The following is a 22,233-nucleotide window of genomic DNA, read 5'->3' on the forward strand; positions in this document are numbered from 1 at the left end:
TCGGTGCAAAGAACATTAAAAGCTAAAGAATATGGTTCTGAAATTCTTCGGCATCAAGCACATCCAAATATATTTGTGGTTGTTAGAATAAGAAAAGATTCCGCGACAGGAAAAAGCTTAAATCATTTGCCACCCAAGACCCACAACAGAGGGACTCAATTGTGATCATGAGATGCATTTTCATCATCAAAAAAAGCAAACAACCATATCCAATACTGAACAAGTGTATCATGAAAATGAAGATAATTATTCCTCAATAACTATAAGTACTTGGAGCAAAGCAAATCTGATTTAGCATCAATATTGATATATACATAGAAACATGCGGACATATTTGTTTTGTGCAACCTACAACAGGATGGTATAACTAATGGAATGATTTCAACCGCAGAGGGATTTACTTGGGATGACATAATGCATATACACCTTCTTGAAATCATACATTCATAAAGAATATGTATTTATTGATACATATTACTACATACACAACCTATATATTTGCTAATACGCAAGAATGTCAAATCACACTTCTATTAGGCAAGAGGCATTTGTGTATTTTAGAGTAACAGACCGTTTTTCATTAGGTTTTGGAATAAATTGCCAGTTGCAGACTTTTATGTCAGACAAGACTGATAATCCTAAAAATGGTGGAAGGATTTATATTTTAAAAAGGCACTCTTTAAAGAATAACCCTTTACATAAAAAGGTTCACATCTCTAAAAGAAATAAAAATCTGATCCAGAACTTTGTGAAATAACAAGTGAATATAAGCAACCAGTGCGGCTTGTGTCTACAATGACGTCATGACGCCAAAAAACATGGGACATCATGGCTAAATTGACATTACTTTGCTTCAGTATGCGAATGTATGGATACTAAGATGAATTCTTTAACCAGATGTAATAACTAGATGTTAACTATTCACAGCCCCACTTATACACACACGATTTTATAGGATAACTATCCAAAGAAATTTTAAACAATGGAATAGTGTGAGCACGATTTGGTAAAGAATAAAAATCTAAACGGGTACTACTTTTAGATTTCCTTACAACGGCTAAGCAATCTCATTAAGAGCAATCTAGGGGAGATAACAATATAAATATATATATATATATATATATATATATATATATATATATATATATATATATATATATATATAGCTTTTTCAGATGCAACTGAACACACGTTCTAAGATGTGTGGGTTAATATGCAGCAGTTCTAAAATCTTTCATCACGATGAGGATTAAAATAGCTTCATAGGTAAGGCAGCCCTCATCTATTCCAATACCAAGGTTATTTGACTAAAACCATGATTATAGAATCTTTCGTAATCTGCTCCTTTAGGTCTCCCTTTGTTTTTTCCTCTCCTCACTATAGATATAAATATGGGCAGGGATTCATTTTGGAAAAAATTATGTATTGATAGCATAAGGGAAATGCATCTATGTGAAATGCTCAGTGGAACTTAAAACAGCATGTCTGATGATATATATGATATTACTGGATGAATATTGATGACATAGGGGAAATGCATCTGTGTAAAATGCTTACTGAAAGTTAACACATCCGGATGATATACTTGTAAATCCACATATGTGAATATACTGGATGATCATTAGGATTTTTGTACCTCGAGAAAATAGGCTGAAGTTGGCACTATGTGATAATCACACATGGTACAAAAGGTATTTTGTGATGGGTATAACTCATACTCACTGTACATGTGAACATTATATATAACTTATAACAAAATAGTATTTAACTGAATGGATTGGTTTGGACCATTTCGTTCACTTAAAACAAGATCAAGCGCAGATTACCTAATTAACTATGCTACAAATTATTTTTCGGATGAGACGCTCTAGTGAATTAACACCTTGTTAGGTGCCTGCAGTTGAAGTTGGTTAATAAACAAAAATAATAAACAAATTGATATACTGAAATTTGGGTAGGAGCATTGCTTAATATTCACCTGTCCAATTAGTGCCTCTGTGCAGATTTCTAACTGCCTGTAAGGCCTCAATTACTCAATGGTCTGCTCGCAGATGGACAATATCCACCTGGATGGCAAGCAGGTCTGAAAGGTCTGCAAAGGAACGTGCAGAGAACAACCAAATAACCTGTTTGAGAAGCTGTATATATAAAATGTGCTACTGCAGTTTCACCTTCTTGTATGCAAACTAGTTCTCGGAATTTACTTGTGCAAATGTACACAACTAACTATACGAATAATAACGCACGGAAATATCTGCACCATTACAGAGGAAGCGCCAAAACGGCACACCAGAATGCCACGGCGGACAAAGGAGGATGAAAGAGTCAAGAGGTTTAAAATGTAAAAGGGTCCTGAAAGAAGCCACCCCAGACCACTGTCATGCCAGCCTGCCGATTGCTGGCAATTTCTAGACCACCACATGACAGCCAGCATTTAGATACAAGTTACCAGACATAAGAGCAGGCAATACGCTTGCCATGCAATGATAACAATTCTGAAAGGGTTACGCAAGCCATAGAGCACACAATCCTATGTGAAGATTTGCGTAGCCACCCTCAGCAGTTCCAAAAGGGCCATTCATTCCATCCAATACTCTTTGTCGAGTCATTAATATGCGAACAAGTAAACTCCCTTGAAAGCATAGCCACGTCACCAACAAAATAAGTCAAGAGCAAACATGTGTTCATCACAACTTTGAACTTGAGGCAAAGAGCGCTTTATCAGAAACTGGCCAAAATATAATCTTCTGCCTACACTGGATGCATTGAAATGGACACCAAAAACATGTATCTTATTAGTGAAAAGATGGTGCTAAAATGCAAAAATGAAAATTAAGCTGCAGCTTGATTAAAACAGTAATTCGTCCCTTCAGGCACCATTTATGTTCAAAATATGATCTGCGAGAAAACTTTACGTTGAAGAGCCAAAACAGCACATCTCTACAAAGAGATAATGGTTTAAGTGCTCGCACAGCAATGGGCGAGCTGAACGTGGAAAGCACTTCTTTTCATCGGTCTGGTGCACTGAACGCGGCTCGGAAACCGGGTCTCGTGACCCCTGTATTCAGAAGGCAGAAGAGCGGGAACAGTGCAGTGCTGCGGGGCGGAAAAGTGTTCAATTGGCATCATGCCGAGCCAGAGAAGATTCCAGCAGCACCACACCGCTGTAATTTTGACTGTCGAACAAAAAGATCCTACCCAACACCACACACTTCACTCAAGTTGGATTCTAATGATGTAGCAAGTGCGCAAAATGATATATTACACACACACACACACAGTGGAGCTTAATCGTGAAAGTGCGTTTTGGTTTTTTTTTTAGGTTTGTTTCAAAAAGTGGGGAGTGGGATCGAATGGGCAAATCTACCATTGCAAGGCCTTTTTTTTTTTAAAAAGTGACAAAAAAAAAAAAACATGTTTGTGAAACAAAGATCCAAATCCGAAAATAAAGCATCAAGAACAAGAATAAAAACCCTGCTTGGAGCTGTACTACTTTGCTGCCTGTGAGGGCAACCATCACTTAAAAAGCGATCTTTATCTCCATGGCCTACTGGCCTGTCAAATGTGCCTGGTTTCTTGCAGAAAGATTGAACATGGAGTCCAAAGCCTTTCCTATGATCGCCATCTCCTGATCCTTCAGCTGCAATCAATGTTTTAGGTCTAGTCTCTCGCCCCACCCTCGACTTTCAGCATGTTCCAATTCCCCACAGAAGTGAGAGTCTGGAATTTAGCACAGGTTGGATTCGTAATATGGGTGAGTCTGCTCAAAATAAATAAATTGACCCCTTCTCCTCCACTGAACTACTTGATCCTTAAAAATTAGCATGCATGTATGTTTCCCCCCCCCCCAACCTCAACCCCTCACCCTACCAAAGGCAATCGGTGTTCTTGATCTGAAACTATGCAGTATGGGCCAGAGAAAACAGGGGGTGGGCAGTTGTACAGAGGCAGAACCAGAAGAGGAATCAAAAAACATGCCAGCCAAACCCCCACTACACATTTTAGAGCCAGAACACAGCCAAAATGGACATTAGAAAACTAAAAAAGCAAAATGGACATAGAAACTAAAAAAAAAAAAAAAAAAAAAAAAAAAAAAAAAAAAGCACCAGAAAACAGTTCCTTCAAAATAACGACAACAATTGCTAGAGTACAATTATTGAACCTGTTGTGGTTCCATCAATCTGTTTTGTGGTCCGTTATGGTACTGCAGTGGACACTGCTACCGCAGACCGCCATCCTCTGCCCCCACTGATTTTAGCTCTACTAATTTCACTTCGACCGAGTTTTTGGTTGCTATTGAGCACCATTTAATTCATTCTGGCGAACTACATCAGTTTTCTAGCGCACTGGTTAACCCCACGTTTCCCGTGGAAAGAAGTGACGGCAGCCCAACACAATCCAAGATCAGTCATGTTTTCTAGGAAGATCAGTCAGATCACTATAGCATAAACAGGACCCATGACGGCTATGCAGCAATCAACCAATATGGTTCCCGATATCAAAAGGTAACATGATACAGGTCCTACCCACAGTAAACAATGTATTTAATAAATAACCACATGAATACAGGCACCTACCCAGAATCAACACACGCAAGAGGCAGGCCATAAAACATTCCCACAGACATGCTTCAATGTGCTGCAATATGCAGCCTTGCACAAGGTCAGTTTATTCTAACATAACTAAGCCAGTTGCTTCCTGCCTCGACAAACAGCAAACACTTTCCTAAACGGAGTCTTTGGTAACCAGACCACCTGGAATGAGACCTGGCCACCAAAGATTTAAAGGTTACCGCTATGCTTGTTTTGGTCATATGGGTCTCGAACAATTTAGGAGCTACTGAAAAGAACAAAAAAAAATTGACAAAAGGGGTGAGAGAAATCTACCCCTTGCCCATTAGCGCAGCCAGAAAAAGAACATTTCAAAACACTTTCGAAACACTCACTTGAAAACGAGTAACCAGCGGCTTACAGAAACTGTAGGAATCCTCAATTCTCAGGCATTAACCCACTAGAGAGACGGGATAAATTGACTCGAATTAAAACCCAACTCAAAATTGTAATAAAGTCCCTTGTACAAGAAGTACCTGTATGATTCACCATAGTTGGTTGAACATATTCAGCAATTCGTGCTACTCGAGAAAAGGATAACTCGTGTATAACGTTCTGGAAACAAGACAAAGATAAAATTGTAACAAAGAATGTAAAAAGAAAGCACAAAAATGAAATGTTAGTTCGTGCAAGTAAATGGAGCTAAATCATTCTCACCCGATAGCCTCCACTTCCAAACACGCATAACGGCCGCCTTCTACTCCAATAACTACAAGGGAAACAGCACTCGAATTGTGTGTTTAGCTGGTAACTTATTCCAGCTGAATAGAATGCAAGGTGCCCGAAAACTGGAGAACAGAAAAGGAGCAATAAAACACTGGTTTGTCGCGGAAATCATAACAAAGGCCCCGATAGGTGCATCCCAAGTGTGAAATACCCAATACCACTGGGTTGACATAGGCACTCCGAGCAACACTTTCCACTAACGAGCAGAGCTATGTACAGTGTTCCAAACCAGCGCGATAATGGCAGCTATTGTAGGAACGCGTGTGTAATTACCGCAATGTAAAGATGTTGGTATCCAATTAAACCACTCACAACAGTCGTGTCAGGCATGGATGATGAAAAGCCGACCAATGAGGACAACATACATCCACAGCAAACTCCCAGTCGTGTTCCATTCTTTGACATGGAAGATGGAATAAGATTGAATGCATAGATGACATCCGAAAGGTGTACATTGCTTCAAAAAGAGAAACGGTGACAAAATGCACCCCAGGGGTTGCCATTCTTCTCTGCGATTCAAACCATCTTCAAAGGTCCACGGTGCATACCTCCAGTGTTGTTCACTACGTGCCAACAAATCCTGTAGTAGGTAGTTGCCGGCAGCATTTAGTTGTCAGCGACACCATTTAATCTGGTCTTCAATTAAGTGTTTGACCAAGTGGGATAGGGAATTCATTAGAATTTTGGACCCGTGTTCATATATGCGGGTACAGGGTTGCCTTGAGGTTTTACCCACATACATTTTGGCACAAGGGCATTGTACTGCATATATGACAATGCAGCTTTTACAGGTGCTGTGGCATTTAAAATTGACATTCTTTATTGTGTACCACCATGCGTTGTGTTGCCGTGGTAAATTTACAAGTGGTGCAATTCCTGCAAGGGTAATGTCCCATAGCCGGAGTTGCGGTCTCAACACAGAAGCGCTGTGGTACCTAAGCCTCCCACCAAAGCCACAGAAGATAGAAACGTTAATAAGTCCCAGTAATGGTTAATTAATTTCATGTAGAAACCAGAATGCTCCCTACAGTGCTAAGAAGAAGAGGACCACACAAGGAGCACTGCTCGCATGACAGGCACCTTGCATGACCATTTACGAACAAATGCAAAAAACGAAAACACGCAGTCTTCCATCCCCTCTCGTTTTTACCAAGGAGAAGCCAGCCTCTAGCACGCTTTCCAAATGCACTGAAGCCACGTATACCTTTGAATAAAAGGCCCTCCATGTCCCAGGGTAGAAAGGTTGATTTTCAGAGAGATGCCAAATGTCATGGTAAGCGTATCTGCCTGGTGGTCCAAGCACTCGCTCTTCATCAAGGTACGGTAGCACTGCTGAAGTTCTGGAGATCATGTGCTCATGATTTAGGAAAACTGGACCTCAATACTGCAGAGAAGTGAGGCAGATCCACTTTGATATGGCACTGCACCAATCGTTCTAGCGTCAAAAAAGTGGCGTTATCCCACTTAGCCACCATATTTGGCATCCTTCATCACTGTATGTGAAACAGATTCCATGAAGTTGCTGTAACTTGGTTGCTCTCTCAGCCAAGGGACACAGTCTACATCAGTCCAGAGACCCACCGCTATACCCAGACACATGAATAGAGCCACACCATGTCCAATCAAGAAGACCACGCTACTGTGACCGCACACAAACTTCAGATGATCCCAGCCTTCCGCAGGCATGTGCACAAGCAAGAACTCCTGAAAGCACTAATAAGGAGTTCTACAAACGCTTATTTTTAAATCAAGAAGTCCCCAACAAAGAGGAGATGGGGGGAGGCTCATGCAGGGAGGAACCAGCCCTTCTGCTGGGACCACATCTGAAGAAACTTGCACCAACATAGACACCCAGGAGTCGCATAAGGCCCAGGGCCCGACTACCCTGTGCCAACTACACAATCTCAATATCATCTCTGAAGGCTGTGGAAATGACAATACCACTACCTACATGGAACATCCATGAGGATAAATCACCTCAAAATAGCTGACGCACCCACAGAGACCACCATCACTGCTAAGAAACCACATTCACTAACAAGATGCTTTGGACAAACCGATGTGCAATGGACTAATAAAATACAAGAAGTACTGTTTTGACCTTTTTTCATGACACGTCATAAGCAGGTGGTTTGGATAAATGCCTATAGAGGCTAGGGGATTAGCTCAAACAAAGCAGTGCTCCTGCAGTAAAATGTACCAAAGAAAAACGCAGTATGATGTGCCAAACTAAAGCCTCGGGGTCTCTAGGTAGGTCTACTCTTCCTTTGTAGGAATAAAGGATAGCTCTCTCCTCAAGAAGGGATTTATCCGGAGTTCTTCAATCCGCTCACCTGGGCAAAAAGGGAAGACTATGTGGAGAGTGCCTCTGGGACCTATGGATTTTCTTTCTTCTACTAAGCAATCCACTAACCTCTAGAGTTATTCCAAGAAAAAAAGTGACAGGATTAGTAGAATCATAAAGAGACATAGGTCTCTAGTTGGAAGGCTACCCCTCCTCCTCCCACCCAGGTCTCTAGTTGGGAGGCTACCCCTCCTCCTCCCTCCCAGTTCTTCAATCACAACAGACTCGGGGATATAGCATATAGATAATTTTCTTAGTTCATTTTGAAAGTGTCATGGATATAGCGCCTAATCACTTTTTGCTCACTTCAGTGTGTGTCTGGGATAGAGTGCCCAGCTGCTCCTTTAGAACAGTTCATTTTGCCTATACAAATTGCAACAAGCTCTCATTCCCTTTTCACAAAGAAACATCTAGGACGACTGATCAATAAAGGTGTTAGCGCCCTTCTGCGGGAAAGCAACCGTACTTCCTTCAGGATTTTCAAGCTCCTAGGACCTTTCATCCGTTTCAACATCAGAAGTTTGGCCCGTCTGCCTAGGTGTTCTGCAACCTTCCACACCACACTGTAGAGAAGGAGGCAAAAGCCTCTACCGGAAGTCCCGCCCCTAACTTGCCTATATGTTGGGAACCGGAAATGGTGACAAGCAAGATACCTGTAATGATGCCAATAACACAAGCAGCCTTTGAAGCAAAGTACCCAATAAGTGAAAACCTTTCTTTATGTATCCACGAAGAGCTCACAGTCTCTTGGGAAGGATCCCTGAAGAACGAGAGAAGATGAATAAAAGAGCAGACTGGGGACGTCACATGATGCAAAGTGACACACCGAGAAGAGAGACAGAACAGAAAGTAAAGAGAACATATAGAATCTGGTGACGAAGTAAAGAATTGAGTAAACGTTCACATGCAAAATGAAGGTAGATTACATGTGTGAAGAGCACAGAAGAAAATGCAAACAATTTTAGAATTGTACAGATGCTGTAATGCAAGTAGAACTAAGTAATCACAAAGGCTGGCTATACGTAGTCAATTGATTGCAGCAATTCCAAGGTATATATGCATAGGAAATCTGGATGTTCCACATCATGTTTTGGCAAACTGGGACCCCGTGGACAGGGAAGCTGAAAGTGTGGCTCAGTTAATAAAAGTAGCTGATGAGCAAGAATTCAAGAGGGCTTGTCTGGCCAAGCGTCAAAAGGCCAGTGCAGCCGAGAACTGGTTGTCTAGCTTTCAGAGAAACAATGAATGCAATAGACGGGCCAAGTCCTGCCAAGGTACAGCAAAAGGACAATGAGTGCCAAGTTTTATTCGTTTTAAAACCATTAAATACAGAGAAGAAGCTCAAAACGTGGTCTCCAGTCACGTGACCTAGATGGAAATAGACTGGAGCAGACGACGCCGAGACGAGAAGAGGCGAGCATGCTCATACTCCCTTTTATTCCCAGGAGCTGTGAGGCTTGCAAGGCCATGTTCAAAGGCTAATTGGATGACAGACAGTAAGAGTGATGATAGATGTTGGGTTATTTGGGTGGAGAGGCATGGTCAAGCCCAACCCACCAACACCTGGGGTACCAGCTTGCGTTCTGCTAGTAAGTGGAATAGTCTAGAAGGGTACAAGGGTGCCAACCAATTATAGCGGGCCACATATCAAAGAGCCCTATAGATTGTGAACCAATAAATAGTCATGTATTTTGTTACGATGAAGATTATTTACACTAGGAGGGCTTAGTTGCCCACCTGACAATACAGGTCCTATCACAACCCCGCACCCATACAAAGTATATGTAGATGTTTTCCGTTATCCAACCACAATCCAGTTTGCCACGTAGAGCGACGTCAGTGATGAAAAAGCTTACAATCGTTGAGACCTTGCCATGAGATGTCCGTTGTATTCCCCGTTTTAGGAAATTGTTAATAAAACAGAGTACCTTTTCTGAACTTTCAGAGTCAAATCTTTTTATTGATGTTTGACTAACTTCTGCATCTCCATCCATCCTATAAGAGCACCACCTCATCTTAGAGGGCCAATACAGGTTCAACACGTCTATTGTGCATGGTCCAGGGTCAAGCTTTTCTCGACGCGACCATGGGATATGGCTCTCACTCCCTCTGTGCCGCTGCCTGCTCCCGAAGGACTTTTACATAGTTAGCCTTCCCATTCCCTGGCCTTTTACAGTGCCTACCCTCCAATATCCTTTCCGATAGGTTGAACTCATTTTCCCCATTGTATGAGGCTTTGGGATTGGTTAAGGCAATTCGTTGTTTTGCCCCAGCTTTGTGGGCCCATGGGTTCCAGAGCATGCATAAAGGCTGGTGGGCACCTTTGCATCAGGCATAAGTCCCACCTCCAAACCTACTCCATGTGAATACAGTGCCAAGCTCTTTCTCCGTTACCTGCAGTATTTCCACTTCTGTGGTGCTTCCACATTGTGCATTGATGAACTTGTGTGAATTCCAACAATCAAGATGGATTGTCTGTTGGGATGTCTGCTCCCGAGAAACAGTATCATGTTACGGCTTACATTGTACTATAACCAGATTGCTGCACCATGTCCCTGTCCTCACCCTGCAGGGATTCCCTCTGGAATCCATATTCCTTCACTGTGTTTTATCACCTTAAGAAATATTGATGAGTCTCTAGGACTTCATATGAATTGGCACAAAATAAATCCTGGGTCTGGGGCCACCCTCAGACGTCCCATGATACAAGCGTTGCATTATGATGTTAGGCACAACCTTTATAAATATGTACAAATGGGGACAGATATTGGCAAAAGAGCAATGTTCCAACTTAACCGTTAAACCCTTTAGCTCTGCCCCCCGCCCCCACTCTACAGGACATGGACAGGAACTTGGGGGGGGGGGGGAATGAGGGAGGAACAGAGGGAGGGGCCTACAGCTACCACCTTATGCCACCCCCCCCCCCAGGTAGCTCACAGGTCTGGAATTACTGCTCCAACATGCCAGATTTCCTAGGCTGTAGTGTCCCTACCAGGCCGGAGATGGAGCCGGGGATACGACTGTCACTCATAACCTAATCCCTTTCTATGTTTCAAAAACACTGTAGCCTTTAGTTGCAGGAACAGGAACACTTCAAGGTTAAGGCCCATTTCCTTAATGGTGGTACTTGGGCGGGGACGTTCCTGTAATTTGGGCATTTCTGTTTAACTGAAGAGAGGGTCCCTGGAATGCACCATCTCACCCCTATGAACATGACAGCCCGAATAGTCAACAACGCACAAAGCAACTCACTGATTGGACAGCCCCCAGGAGGGCCAGAGACATCCACATATGCAAACAGATATTCTCTTAGACAGCGATTTAAACCTTATCCGGTCAATGTCTTTATGGATCCAGGTGCCGCTACCCTTATCATGGATCCAAATGCCTCGATGGATCAAATTGACAAACAACGGAAAACCATTGTGCCGACATCATTTGTGACACCACAACATAGCCACATTAGTCATGAAGCAAACTAGCAGCCATCCATGAAGTTACACAGCCACACATGTGCTCACACGAAGAACATGCTTACACAGTTCTGTAGAGGACAGATACGTATACGTACTGTCAAAAGCTTTTATTATTTTTCTCATTAGCCAAGTGCAAAAACACTGAATGCTAGGCGAAAGAAGAGATGCAGAGTAAGCTTGCTGGCGCTTAACTAAACTAACCCTACGGAACTACAGGATCGTATAAAGAAGCCTTGAAGAACCGAATCCTACTAACCTATAGGAAACATAGCACTGTATAGATATATAGAAATCATAGTATAACTATAATGAAGTTACATGAGGCCACAAGCCACAGGACGAGAGAAAGAAAAGCAGAACTAGGCTGCACAGAACAACAGGCCAGGGCTCACAGCCAAGGTCAGAGACAAACAGCCCATTCCGAAGCTAAGAGACGCAGTCATCTGCCCAAGAGCAGAAAAAATCCTCAAACTGCAGAGCAGAGAGATTGATTTTGAGGTCCTCAAACGTGCGATGCAGCCGAGCCAGACAATGGTCATTCAGCCGCGGTGGGAAGACTTAACGGTTTTCAGCAACACAGACATGAAGCGAAAAAAGGATTCTTTAACAATGTTGCAACACTGAGGTCACTCACACAGGCAAACTGGTGGCACTGGCATTTACATTGGGAACACACTCTTGCTAATCACCTTGAGAAGGTGCACTTGAGCGCTTAGAACAGAGCTGGGTCACAGGCCTGGGAGACGAGCTTCAGCCAATCAGGGAACAAAAATCCAGGGGTGGATGGCAGAGGGCAAGGGACAATGGTAATCCTGCAACAATGTAATGGATAGCTTCTTGGGGAAGGGGCAGTCAAGCCACCTGATATGAGAGTACCAGTATCTATTAGGTGCCATTCAAAGGCACTACCACTCCAACTACCCAATCCTATCTTCTCGTAAGTTTTTGGTGAACAGCCCCATGTTGTGACACAGAAATCGAACAAACTGGCCTGACAGGCTTAAGAGCCGAGAGTCCAGGAGATTTCAAATGTCCTGTATGATCCCTGTCGGTTTGTGTAATAAACGACAGTTCTAATTTTGCCCTTGGCAGAGTCCTCCATCTGTGCACTGGGGGGGGGGGGGGGAGGGTTTGATGGGCCCTTGGAGCCAGAACGGTGAGCTTGTAGTGTGACCCCCAGTCCCTCTGGTATACCTAAGCCAACAAAAGAAAACAAAATAAAGTGTCATGTAGGCCAATTTCCACCAATCAAGATGGAAGAACTTTCATGCTGTTGAAATCTAATAGGTTGGAAACACGAAGTTATGAACACTAGAAGGGAGTACTCAGGAAAGTCAAAAACTTGGAAAATATGTAACGATACTGGTGAAATCCAAAACTCCCAACCACCTAATGGTTTACTGTAATAAATTAGATTAACAAGCAAGTTTTTCAGCGGCCTAGCATTTTTGGGTTATGGATCAGTTATCTTTAATATTGGAATATCATACTGGAAGACAGTCAAGGAAAGGTCAATGATACACAGAAATTATTTGTTGTATATGAATTATAGTTGATGTTGTTTTAATTCCGTGCTTAAGGCTTACTACCTAGCCAAATGTGCACAATATTTATAAAATAATCTATCAGGGATCGAAATTAAAATTAGGTTAGCAGAAGCTAACAGCAGCTCCTTGGTATCCGGCATTAACCGGCGAGTATGACTTACCACTGGGGGAACCAGGAGTTAGTAGATAGCGACCTAACTTCAACATAAAATCGCAAACTTAACATGTTATTATTTAGAAACACCCCTGCTGTGCCTTAAATATCACAGACATGTCCAATTGCTTATTTATAGATTGTCCCAAAAGCACAGATTTATGATTTATATTCCCATAGGTGTGTTCGGCATATATGATAGGTAATTTATAACGTGCTGAATACCCAGCGATTTCCAAGCGCGGACCCTTAGATCGACCCGGTGGTGCTCCGTGCCGTCTTGCTTCCAAGGCAAGCACATTGCCCCCGAGCTATCCTCCCGAGACTAAAGTTGGCATGAGTTGGCACCAAGCTAACCAGGATCTTCTTTGTTACAAGCAGGAGCTAAATAGCTCCCCTCTCCCCTGAATTTCAAACCCTGTCAAGTTTTGAAAGTAATACATTTGCCCAATTTAGCATATGTTGCATTACCATTAAAAAGACATGGTTATTTTTAATTTTAGAATTCAACATTTTGTAGGATTAGGTTTGATTTTTGGATAATTTCATGTGCTCCGTTTATTGTAGAGTTTTCCCAATATACTTGTAAACTCATAATCCTAGTCGAATGCAGGTGCTGACAACATTAATCTGAGTTACTGTGGATAAACCAACATGGCCATACCCAAGGAATGAAAGTAATAAGAAGTGTACTCTGCAATGTGGGAACCGGCAGATATGACACCAAAGTTAGATGCACCATGACATCTTTCCACATTTGACCCAACGTTGCGACCATGTGAATTACTCATGAAGCGGATTAGGATAGTGGACAGCCCAGTCAATCTGACTGCCATAGAGCCACGTTCACCCAAAATTGCCGTTTTCGTTCTAACATTACCAGGACATTTGCTAGACGGAGAGAGGAAAAGGGCGAGTATCTTCCTCAGACAATTTCTTCAAAATGGTTATCTGTAAGAAAAGGGCGAGTAGTCAAATGAGCTGGAAAAATTGGCGCCCAAAAAAAAAAAAGCTGCCTACATTGTGGCTTCCAGGTCACTTCTCTTCCAATACAATTCTTTCTGGAGGGACCTACCGTGACGCTTTGATTACTCATTAAAAGGCTCAAGGCCACCCCAATGGCACTTTAACGCAGAAATGTAACCTGGAGACCCATCTTTCAGTGAATCCAACACTTTAGAGTTTTGAGATGGTTTCATTTCCGACCTTTTCCCTCAGTCACCAGAAGCTGGTTGTGGGAATGTTAGGAGATCCGTTAGCAATACGTTCCACACATCGGTCACTGCTCTTCTCGTACATGCTGCTAGAGTGCATTTTCCTCTTTAGAGAAAGCAGAAACAAAATAGTTCTTTCAAACACTCCCCCATGTGGGGACAAGGCCGCCCCAACTCCCCATGGGAATTCAACCCCTTATTCCTCCACCACCGCCAGGCAAACATTTTCGAGCAACCTATCACAAACAGTGCTTGGCCCCCTGATACAGAATGGTAGTTTCATGATAGGGGTTGCTGCATAGCATAGCCCTTCGAAATGTGAACATGTGCCTTCTCACCAGCAAGTGTCTCTCAAACTCCCCAAGTTAGGTGCCCGAGATTTAAAAAACTAGCTCGCTCCAGTACCCCAAGCCTCTGCCAACAGGGCCGTTGCCAGAGCCCCTCAGGTGCACACTGTTTTTTAAGACAATACACAAGAAAAAACAAACGCTCTCAACTAGCGTGCAACAACACATTCCTGTATCGTATAATTGGGGCGAGGGGGAGGAATTTACCCCTCACATGGTTTGAACGACTACATAAATGAATGGAAGCAGTGGTAATCACTCTAAATGTGAGTAACAAGGATGCAGCTGCAGCATGACTCGCAACCTAACATTTGAAAATAACCTCAAGAGGGAGATGTACTGGATAAAGGAGGACCTTCACGATACAGGCCTCATTAAACATAACTGGAGTGCGAAACGCAGTTAGATGTTAGCTTAGCTGTGAAAGTTGTAGGAGCCTACAATGACTGCTTATGGGAATTCAGGATAAACATACTCATCCATAAACACAAGGGTTAAAAATAAAAAAAAAGTGAAGAAATATTTTGCTTCAGGGTGAAGCCAACAATGCTCTCCTGCGGTTCCCTTCTGTGGGTACGCAAGCTGCGTGGATGGCGTCTTCAGCACCTGGCTTGCTCACACCTAGTTCTTATACGTTGTCTGAGACCTTCCAAGCTGGAATGACAGAAGGCTCTCATAGCAGTTCATACTGGTCCGCTGAGCAGTGGGCTGGATTTTCACGGATCCGGGACCCACCGCCTCCGCTGGTGTGATCCTAAAGTTAAAAACGTACATTTCCAGCACTGGTAGTGGATGCTTTTCAAAGCACAAGCGCCTGCATGCCGCACACACACAGGCAGTGGTCTAAGCGGGCAGGAGCGGTGCTCCACTACTTTTTTTATGTTTAAATTTCCTTTAATTTAAAAAAATAAACCGTTCCATAATGGTTTAGTTTTAAAATAAAAAGGTGTACGAAGAAGTTGGGTGAACTGAACATTACCTTGAATAGCAGGTGTTTGTTTGGGGGGTTTGAATTGCGCATGGGAGGGGGCGTGGTGGTGGGAGTTTGTGAGGACCAGGGGCAGGCCAGCGGGAACAGTCCCCCTTTCACCACTTCTTGTCATACACTTCGACCACTGTCCCCGAAGTTCTTTCGAATTGGGAACACCACACGTCTCGTTCGTCTCCGCACCGTGGCTGAAGCGAGACTTCGACATTGACCTGGCCTAAATTAGTTCAGATTTGTCCGGTTTGCGGCTCGGGCTCCGAGGAGGGTTTGGAGTTGGTCAGTGAGACCGCCTCCCTGCTTCAACGTTGCGATGCCAATGGTAGGCTGGCAGAACACAAAAAATATTAATGGTAATCTCCACCGTTAACCTAAAACACAGTATGCCACGCCTGACAGTCGTCACACCCAAGCGTCCGCCACAGAATCCCCTTACTTGTGACCTGCTAGTATTTACACAGCCTTAAGCACTGCGAGCCAGCGTGTATGTACCAAGTAAACCACACGTGTTAAAATCCTGTAATTCCCTCTAAACACTGACTGTAAGTAGCGGACATGTGCACAGATAAACAGAGGCGCTGCTACCACGCCGACTCCTGGCAGGCTTCAAGAAAACAAACTTGACTTCCTCTTCCCAGGGCGGCTAAAACGAGCTGCGCCACACGGGGCTGGCCCGGAGCCCGGCACCTCCGCGCCGAGAAAGTGAATGGCGGTCGAGGCGAGCTGCCGGAGAAGGGAAGGGTCGGCACTCAGATTTCGTGGGAGATCAACTCCCCCTCAATCGAGAACCCCGCGGCGGTCAAGTGGGCCCACTCACCCAAACCCATCCCCACAAACAAGCACAGCAAACGGAACTTCGGGGAGCGCGTCTATAACCTTTCAAAAGCAACAAGAAACATTTCCCGCAGTGCAGCCCCTCACCCCCTTTTATTTAACATATAAACAACACCGCTTTACATATATCCGTGCTGAAAGGTTATTTGAGGGTCTAGTCCAAGTGACCCTCGGCATTAAAGTAAACAGCAGCCCCCGCCACTGTGTCTGGGGTGGAACCATTGCGGGGTGCGGGGAGGGAGAATTCAGCGTTTGTGATTCGACGGATACGGCACGCTGCCGCACTCCCGTTCGCCCACATGGGGTGCTGTGCCTTTTTGGCTTGAGGTTTTTGTTATCTTTAGTCTACTCTCGTGTGGGCCGCGAAGGCACATCTGTCTGCGCGAGGAGCGGAAGCACGGCGATTTCTCACACAGCCGATTAGGGGGGTGTGTATAATAGAGGACCCCCAACTCCGTTCAAAAGCAGACTGCGTTTTACGGCCACGGTAACTAGCCAAGAGATGCTTTCGACCCCACTGTGTGACGGGTGCGGGTACCCAAGGCTTAGATAGGCAATGTGACTGTCGACACGGTAGGCTCCATCCCTGGGCCCTCCCCACTGCAGAATCCTCGGTCCTCACAGAGCAACAATACACCCAGCACTAGAGGAGGGGGCGGGGGCTGTACCTTGAATTAGGGCCTGAACTGGCCGACCTAGAACAGACGCACCAATACGGCGGGGTCATGCCAAGCGTTCAAGTTCAAATAATAGCAAGACGGTCCCTCAAAATTATCCGATGCTCCAGAGTCGGAAACCGCTAGCGTATACCCAAGAGATAACCCGCTAACACGTTGAAGAGAGACCAGTGCAGGATAATGGGAACCAGGCCGGTTGCATTTTGAAGAATGCTGAGGAGAGGGATGAACATACTCCTCCAAGTTAAGCATCTCTTAAATGACTGTGCGGCGAGAATGCATAAGGAAGCGCTGCAGACGCATAGTCCCCTCCCTACTCCGCCCGTGTGCACCTACCGCTGAGGAGGCTTCACGAGCCAGTCGGCCGCCGGAGCGCAGATTGTACGGTATCCATGTGCATTGTACTAGGTGAAGTCGCGGTTTCTTCAGAGCCTGACAGGCAAATTGGGGGAAGGGGGTTTGGGGGACAAGGTAGGGGCCAGAACAGCCACAGCGCCCTACACATGAAGCATGGTTCGCGTTAAGTGTTCTGGTGCTTAAACACAGTGCATAGGTTTTAGATGAAAGTTACAGGCAGTTGCATTTTCTTGGGGAAAAAGTGCTATTCATAGGGTCCTCAGGTAGAAGCGGATGATTGTATGTGGGTCGCGGGTGGAGTAAATAAACCTGCAGCCCCGCCCCCAATCTAGAGGTAGACCCGTTCTCCCATTTTGTTAGGGAGATACCGTTTCAAATGGTGGTACCGTGTTGCCCTGCTTGTCCATGTTACTCTTTACATTAACCCCGAGATCGAGCGAGGACCTCTCCTAACACATTTCTGGCAGCATTACTTTTCCCACAATACACTGGAGATGCGAAGATCAGATACCCTATCCTCAATTCCATCCGGCTCCATCAATCTAGGGGGGGGGGGGAGTAGCCCCAAACACTTTCATAATAGCGTTATCTGCCCAGCAGCCCTTGGGGTGTACATATAAAATCTGCCCAGCAGCCCTTGGGGTGTACATTTAAAAGGGGTACCACTGCCGCCGCCCCCCCATGCACAAGAGGGCGGCTACACGTATGGGTTACTTGGTACTCAAAGCACCCATACCTTCGCAGACGCCCACTTGGTAGTCGGTGACGGAGGCTCCGTGCAGCGGCGGCCGCAGCACGCAGCGCAGCCCGCGGTCGCAGGCGCCGTGCAGCCCGTAGACGCCGCCACAGCTTTCGTTCCTCTGGCGAGCACAGCGCAGGCAGCAACCGCACACCCCAAGCAGCACGCTGCCCGCGCAGCCGCGGGGCTCCTCTTCGCACTTGGACTCGTCGCAAGGCAGGCACACCAGGGTCCGTCCGGGGCCCACCCCCAACAGCAGGAGGAGCCCGGTAACCAGCAGGGTCCCCCTAACCAGGGGCATCCTTCCAGAGGGGCACAAAAACAAGAGCGAATCCAGGGGTTGCTGCCTGCACTCCACGGACAGGTTGCCCGTCACCGCAGTTTCCTGCGCAACTTTCCAGGTGCTGTCAACTGCGTGAAATTCCGCACGGAGAGCGGTGCTCAGCGCGCAGGCACCCGCAGCCTCCCGCGGGCTGAGAAAGTTTTCTTCGGATGGACAACAGACAGCCAGAACCTCCACTTGAAGAAAAAGGCCACCCTTAAGCAAATCCAATGCGTACGATCCTGGGGGCTAGGTGCCGCCCACTACTCGCAGAACTCCTGGGTGATGTTGACCCCGCAGGGCTTGGGGTGGGGGTCTGCAGTCTCCGGATTAAGGCATGTGGAGATTTTGGACTCCCTGTGAACCCCGCTCCTCGCAGGCAGCGTCAGAGAGGGCAGAGCTCCGCTGTAGACTGCGCCCTGAACTGCCACAGGCTCCACCGTGTGCAGAGTGCGCTGCGCCTGACGCTCCCGCAGCCACCTCTGCCCCGCCGAGCACTCTGTGAGTCAGCCTCACTTTCCCCTCCAGACTCCTGTGGCTCATCCAGGGGAGGAACACGGCCCGTTCTGCTTACCGGCTGTGCCCGCCCCCTCATGCCGTGACATCACAATGCCGGGCTCGCCCCCAAAGACTCGCAGTTGGTGGTTTCCAGCCACTGGTACCGCCCCGTTCATAGCGCCTCCTCTTCCACTGCTGTGGGGCGGTGGTACAGTCAAGCCGTGCTTCCTGCTGCCTCGGACGCAATGATTTTTCTGCGATCAAGTGAAATGTGCGTTGGGCACCCCAATTCCCGATGTACTCCAAAAAGACACATCCCTGCACCTCACTAATGGCGTTTCAACGATTCATTGAAGTACGTTTATTCATTTGCTCGGTGAGCCGTTGGGTGCACGGTCTCGACACTGGGTGCCACCTTGCATCGGTACTGCCAGTGAGTGCACCTGCATTCACACATCAGCGAGCCAGCTCTGTTCCTGATTAATCACCCCGTGCCAACAATCCCAGGGTACACTCTAAGCCTGTATCGGATGCTGTAGCCTGGATGTAACTCGCGCACAGCCTCACCCCCCTATATCTCTTAATGCACAGAGTCCCCCGTGGGCTTTTCTCCCTTCATTAATTGGAAGCGGTTCTGCTGCCCCCGACAGGACACATCTGAAAATGAGCGTGTTTTCAACCCGTCGCCTTTGAATCACCGTCTCGAAAGCCGCGCGCCTGGCCAAGCTTCTACAATAGCAGATACATACATGTGTGCTTTCAAACGTGTGTGCCCACTGATTCCCAGCGGAACACCAGGCATGCAGCCCGGCTGCCTGGCGCGCCTCGATGTCGGTGGATTGCTTTGGATTTCAGGAGCGACTGCCGCTGCTCGGAGCTGGACAGGAGACAGATCAGCTGTGGGGAGAGAAATGAGGTGTCCATATTTAATGTAGCGCTCAACCTGGACGTTGGCAGAGAAGGAACCCGAAGCGCCAGTCAGTGCCCAGAATCACGTAAAATGGTTAACGAGCAAGGCTGGAATACTTTTGTCTCAGTGGTCGGCCATTTAGCTATGAGATTACATGGTATGATAGAGATGGGGAATTAAAATGAGCAGAGGTAGGCGAATGCTATTCTTCACCAAGTCTTTAGCCCCTGGTGATCACATCCAAGCTACGTCCCCGTCCATCCAGCTGCTGCGTGCAGAGAATTCAGCAAACTCTGTTTTGTCGGGGATCGCAGCATGGCATGGCTCTCTGAAAGCAACCACTTAATTGTAGTCAGTATATATATATATATTCCTCGGCCACAAGGGTGCACGCGCCAATGTGTACAGCACAGAAGAAGAAGGTCGGGCAATGGGCCATTCATAAGCCCAACTCCCCACCCGCTGTGCCGCGTATTGCCCAAAGATACGCTCACTTTGCCCGCAGTACTCTAAAGAGCAGATGCTTGTGTCATCAGTACAAGACTTTGTCAGTTGTAGATAATGAGGGCAAGTCCTCTTCAGTCTGACATTAACACCCCAGAAACTAGTCAGTCTCGTGCTCTGCTTTTGCTTTAAAAGTGTCAGAATGTTGTGTGGTGAGGATCAGGCGTGCAACGCAATTGAGTTAAGCGGGCTCCAGACACCTCCCCCCAAAATGTTATTTATTTATTGCACATTTGTAAGACACCTATACACAAGTGTTTCCAGGCGTCACAAGAGGACGTGGGGAGGGAGGCTGTAGGGGGGGGGGGGGAGAAAAAACAATAAGTAAAAACAGTCATACTAGGCCATGTGACATTCAGACTGTGCAAGTGCAGGGTGCTAAAATGAGGGAAGGGGAAGAAGTGCAGGAAGGCATGGTCCCCAGGTACTGGGTAAGTGCCAAGGGAAACCAGAAGTAAGGGTCTGCTGGTAAAGGGTGCTGGATTAGACTGGATGGGGAGGCCCTGGCCCCAGTAAGGCACGTAAGGGACCAGGAAAACAGTGGCAGGGGGACATTAGCAAGGGAGGGGGAGCGGGAAAGAGGAGGACAAAAGGAAAGTCTTGAGCAGGTTCCGTAACTTAAGGAGATCCCACTCAAGTCTGAGAGGGGTGGGGAGGCCGTTCCAGAGGGGGGCTCCTGCTGAAGAAAGAGATCTACCCCCACTCTCTGCTTAGAGACGCGTATGATCTGCAGAGAGTTGGAGCCAGGGGACCGAAGGGCTCTGACAGGGAAGTATTTAGGGAGAGAAAGTTGGATGTAGCCGGATCCAAAGCCCCAGAAAGCCTTGTGGGTGATGCAGAGGGTCTTGAATTTGATCCTTGCTGCCACCAGGAGCCAGTGGAGAGAATTTAAGGCCGGAGAGATACAGTCCCTGGGCTTGAGGCCAAGGATACATCTTGCCGCCCTATTCTGGATTAATTGAAGAGGGTGAAGGGAGGAAAGAGGCAGATTGAGGAAGACCTATGGTGACATGGAGCTTCTCGGGAAAGGTGAGGAAAGGGAGAATGCCTCTGAGGAGGTGGAGCCAAAAGTTGTACTTCTTGGCAAGATCCGTAATATGGGGAGAGAAGGAGAGAGAAGAGTCGAGGAAGACCCCAAGGTTTTTTGCCTCACAAGAGGATGAGGGGAGAGGGCCCAAGGAGGGCAGCCAGAGAATGGGTAAGAAACGGGGAGCAGGCGTCCCAATGAGAAGGATCTCAGTCTTACTGGCATTAAGGCATAGATCCTTTGCAGAGCACCATGCCTGAATAGCAGTCAGGTATGAGGGAGGAAGAAGAGAAGAGCTGTTTTTCATCAGCATAACACTGGAAGTGAGGAGAGAAGGTGGGGATCAAGTGGCCCAAAGGGCCACAGCGAAGGATAGAGCCCAGAGGAACGCTGCAGGTAGAGAGTGAGGTGGAGAAGAGGAAAGGGCCCAGTTGCACTTGGGAAGGATGGTTAGAAAGGAAGGAGGTCAGCCAGGCCATTGTCCGGTCCGTGATGCCATGGGTATCACAGAGGCGATTTATGAGGATGGCATGATTGACCATGTTCAAGGCAGAGGAAAGATTGAGAAGGATAAGAACAAAGGCAGAGTTGGAATCAAGATTTGAGAGCAGGTCTTCACAGGTATTCAGGAGAGCAGTTTCCGTGCCTCGGGATGCTCTGAAGCAGGATTGGTGGTCATGGAGAAAGCCAGTGGATTTGGTGTGAAGGATAAGTTGGGGGATGACCCATTTTTCCAGGAGTTGGCCCAAGAAAGGGGTGATTGAGATAGGGTGATAGTCAGACAGGAAGGGTCAGCAGTCAGCTTTTTTAGGAGATGGTGTACAGGGGAGTGCTTGAGGGATTGTGGGAAAGAGCCAGTGGCAAAGGAATGATTACAGAAGTCTGCCAAAGCAGGGCCGAGAGAGGAGATGTCCTTGATAGTTCGGGAAGAGCAGGGGAGCACCTGTTTGGAGGAGACTTTC

The 22,233-nt window shown here is 46.3% G+C and overlaps 1 protein-coding gene across 4 annotated transcripts in view; it reads right to left on the minus strand.

Annotated features, from left to right (window-relative positions):
- CRIM1 (cysteine rich transmembrane BMP regulator 1) overlaps positions 1–18,918 on the minus strand; it is a 1,425,558-nt gene extending 1,406,640 nt beyond the window's left edge. For 3 of the 4 annotated variants that reach the window (XM_069607925.1, XM_069607923.1, XM_069607922.1), the window contains exon 1: positions 18,008–18,915. In XM_069607925.1, coding sequence (XP_069464026.1) covers positions 18,008–18,311 — 304 coding nt within the window. In that variant the 5' untranslated portion in view covers positions 18,312–18,915. Of the gene's footprint in view, positions 1–18,007 lie in introns of all 4 variants that reach the window. The other variant, XM_069607924.1, reaches the window with a different exon arrangement.
- Between the last annotated feature and the right edge of the window lie 3,315 nt (positions 18,919–22,233).

The sequence above is a fragment of the Ambystoma mexicanum genome, chromosome 4q (genome assembly GCF_040938575.1).
Source record: "Ambystoma mexicanum isolate Mex_15411 chromosome 4q, UKY_AmexF1_1, whole genome shotgun sequence".
Classification (NCBI taxonomy): domain Eukaryota; kingdom Metazoa; phylum Chordata; class Amphibia; order Caudata; family Ambystomatidae; genus Ambystoma; species Ambystoma mexicanum.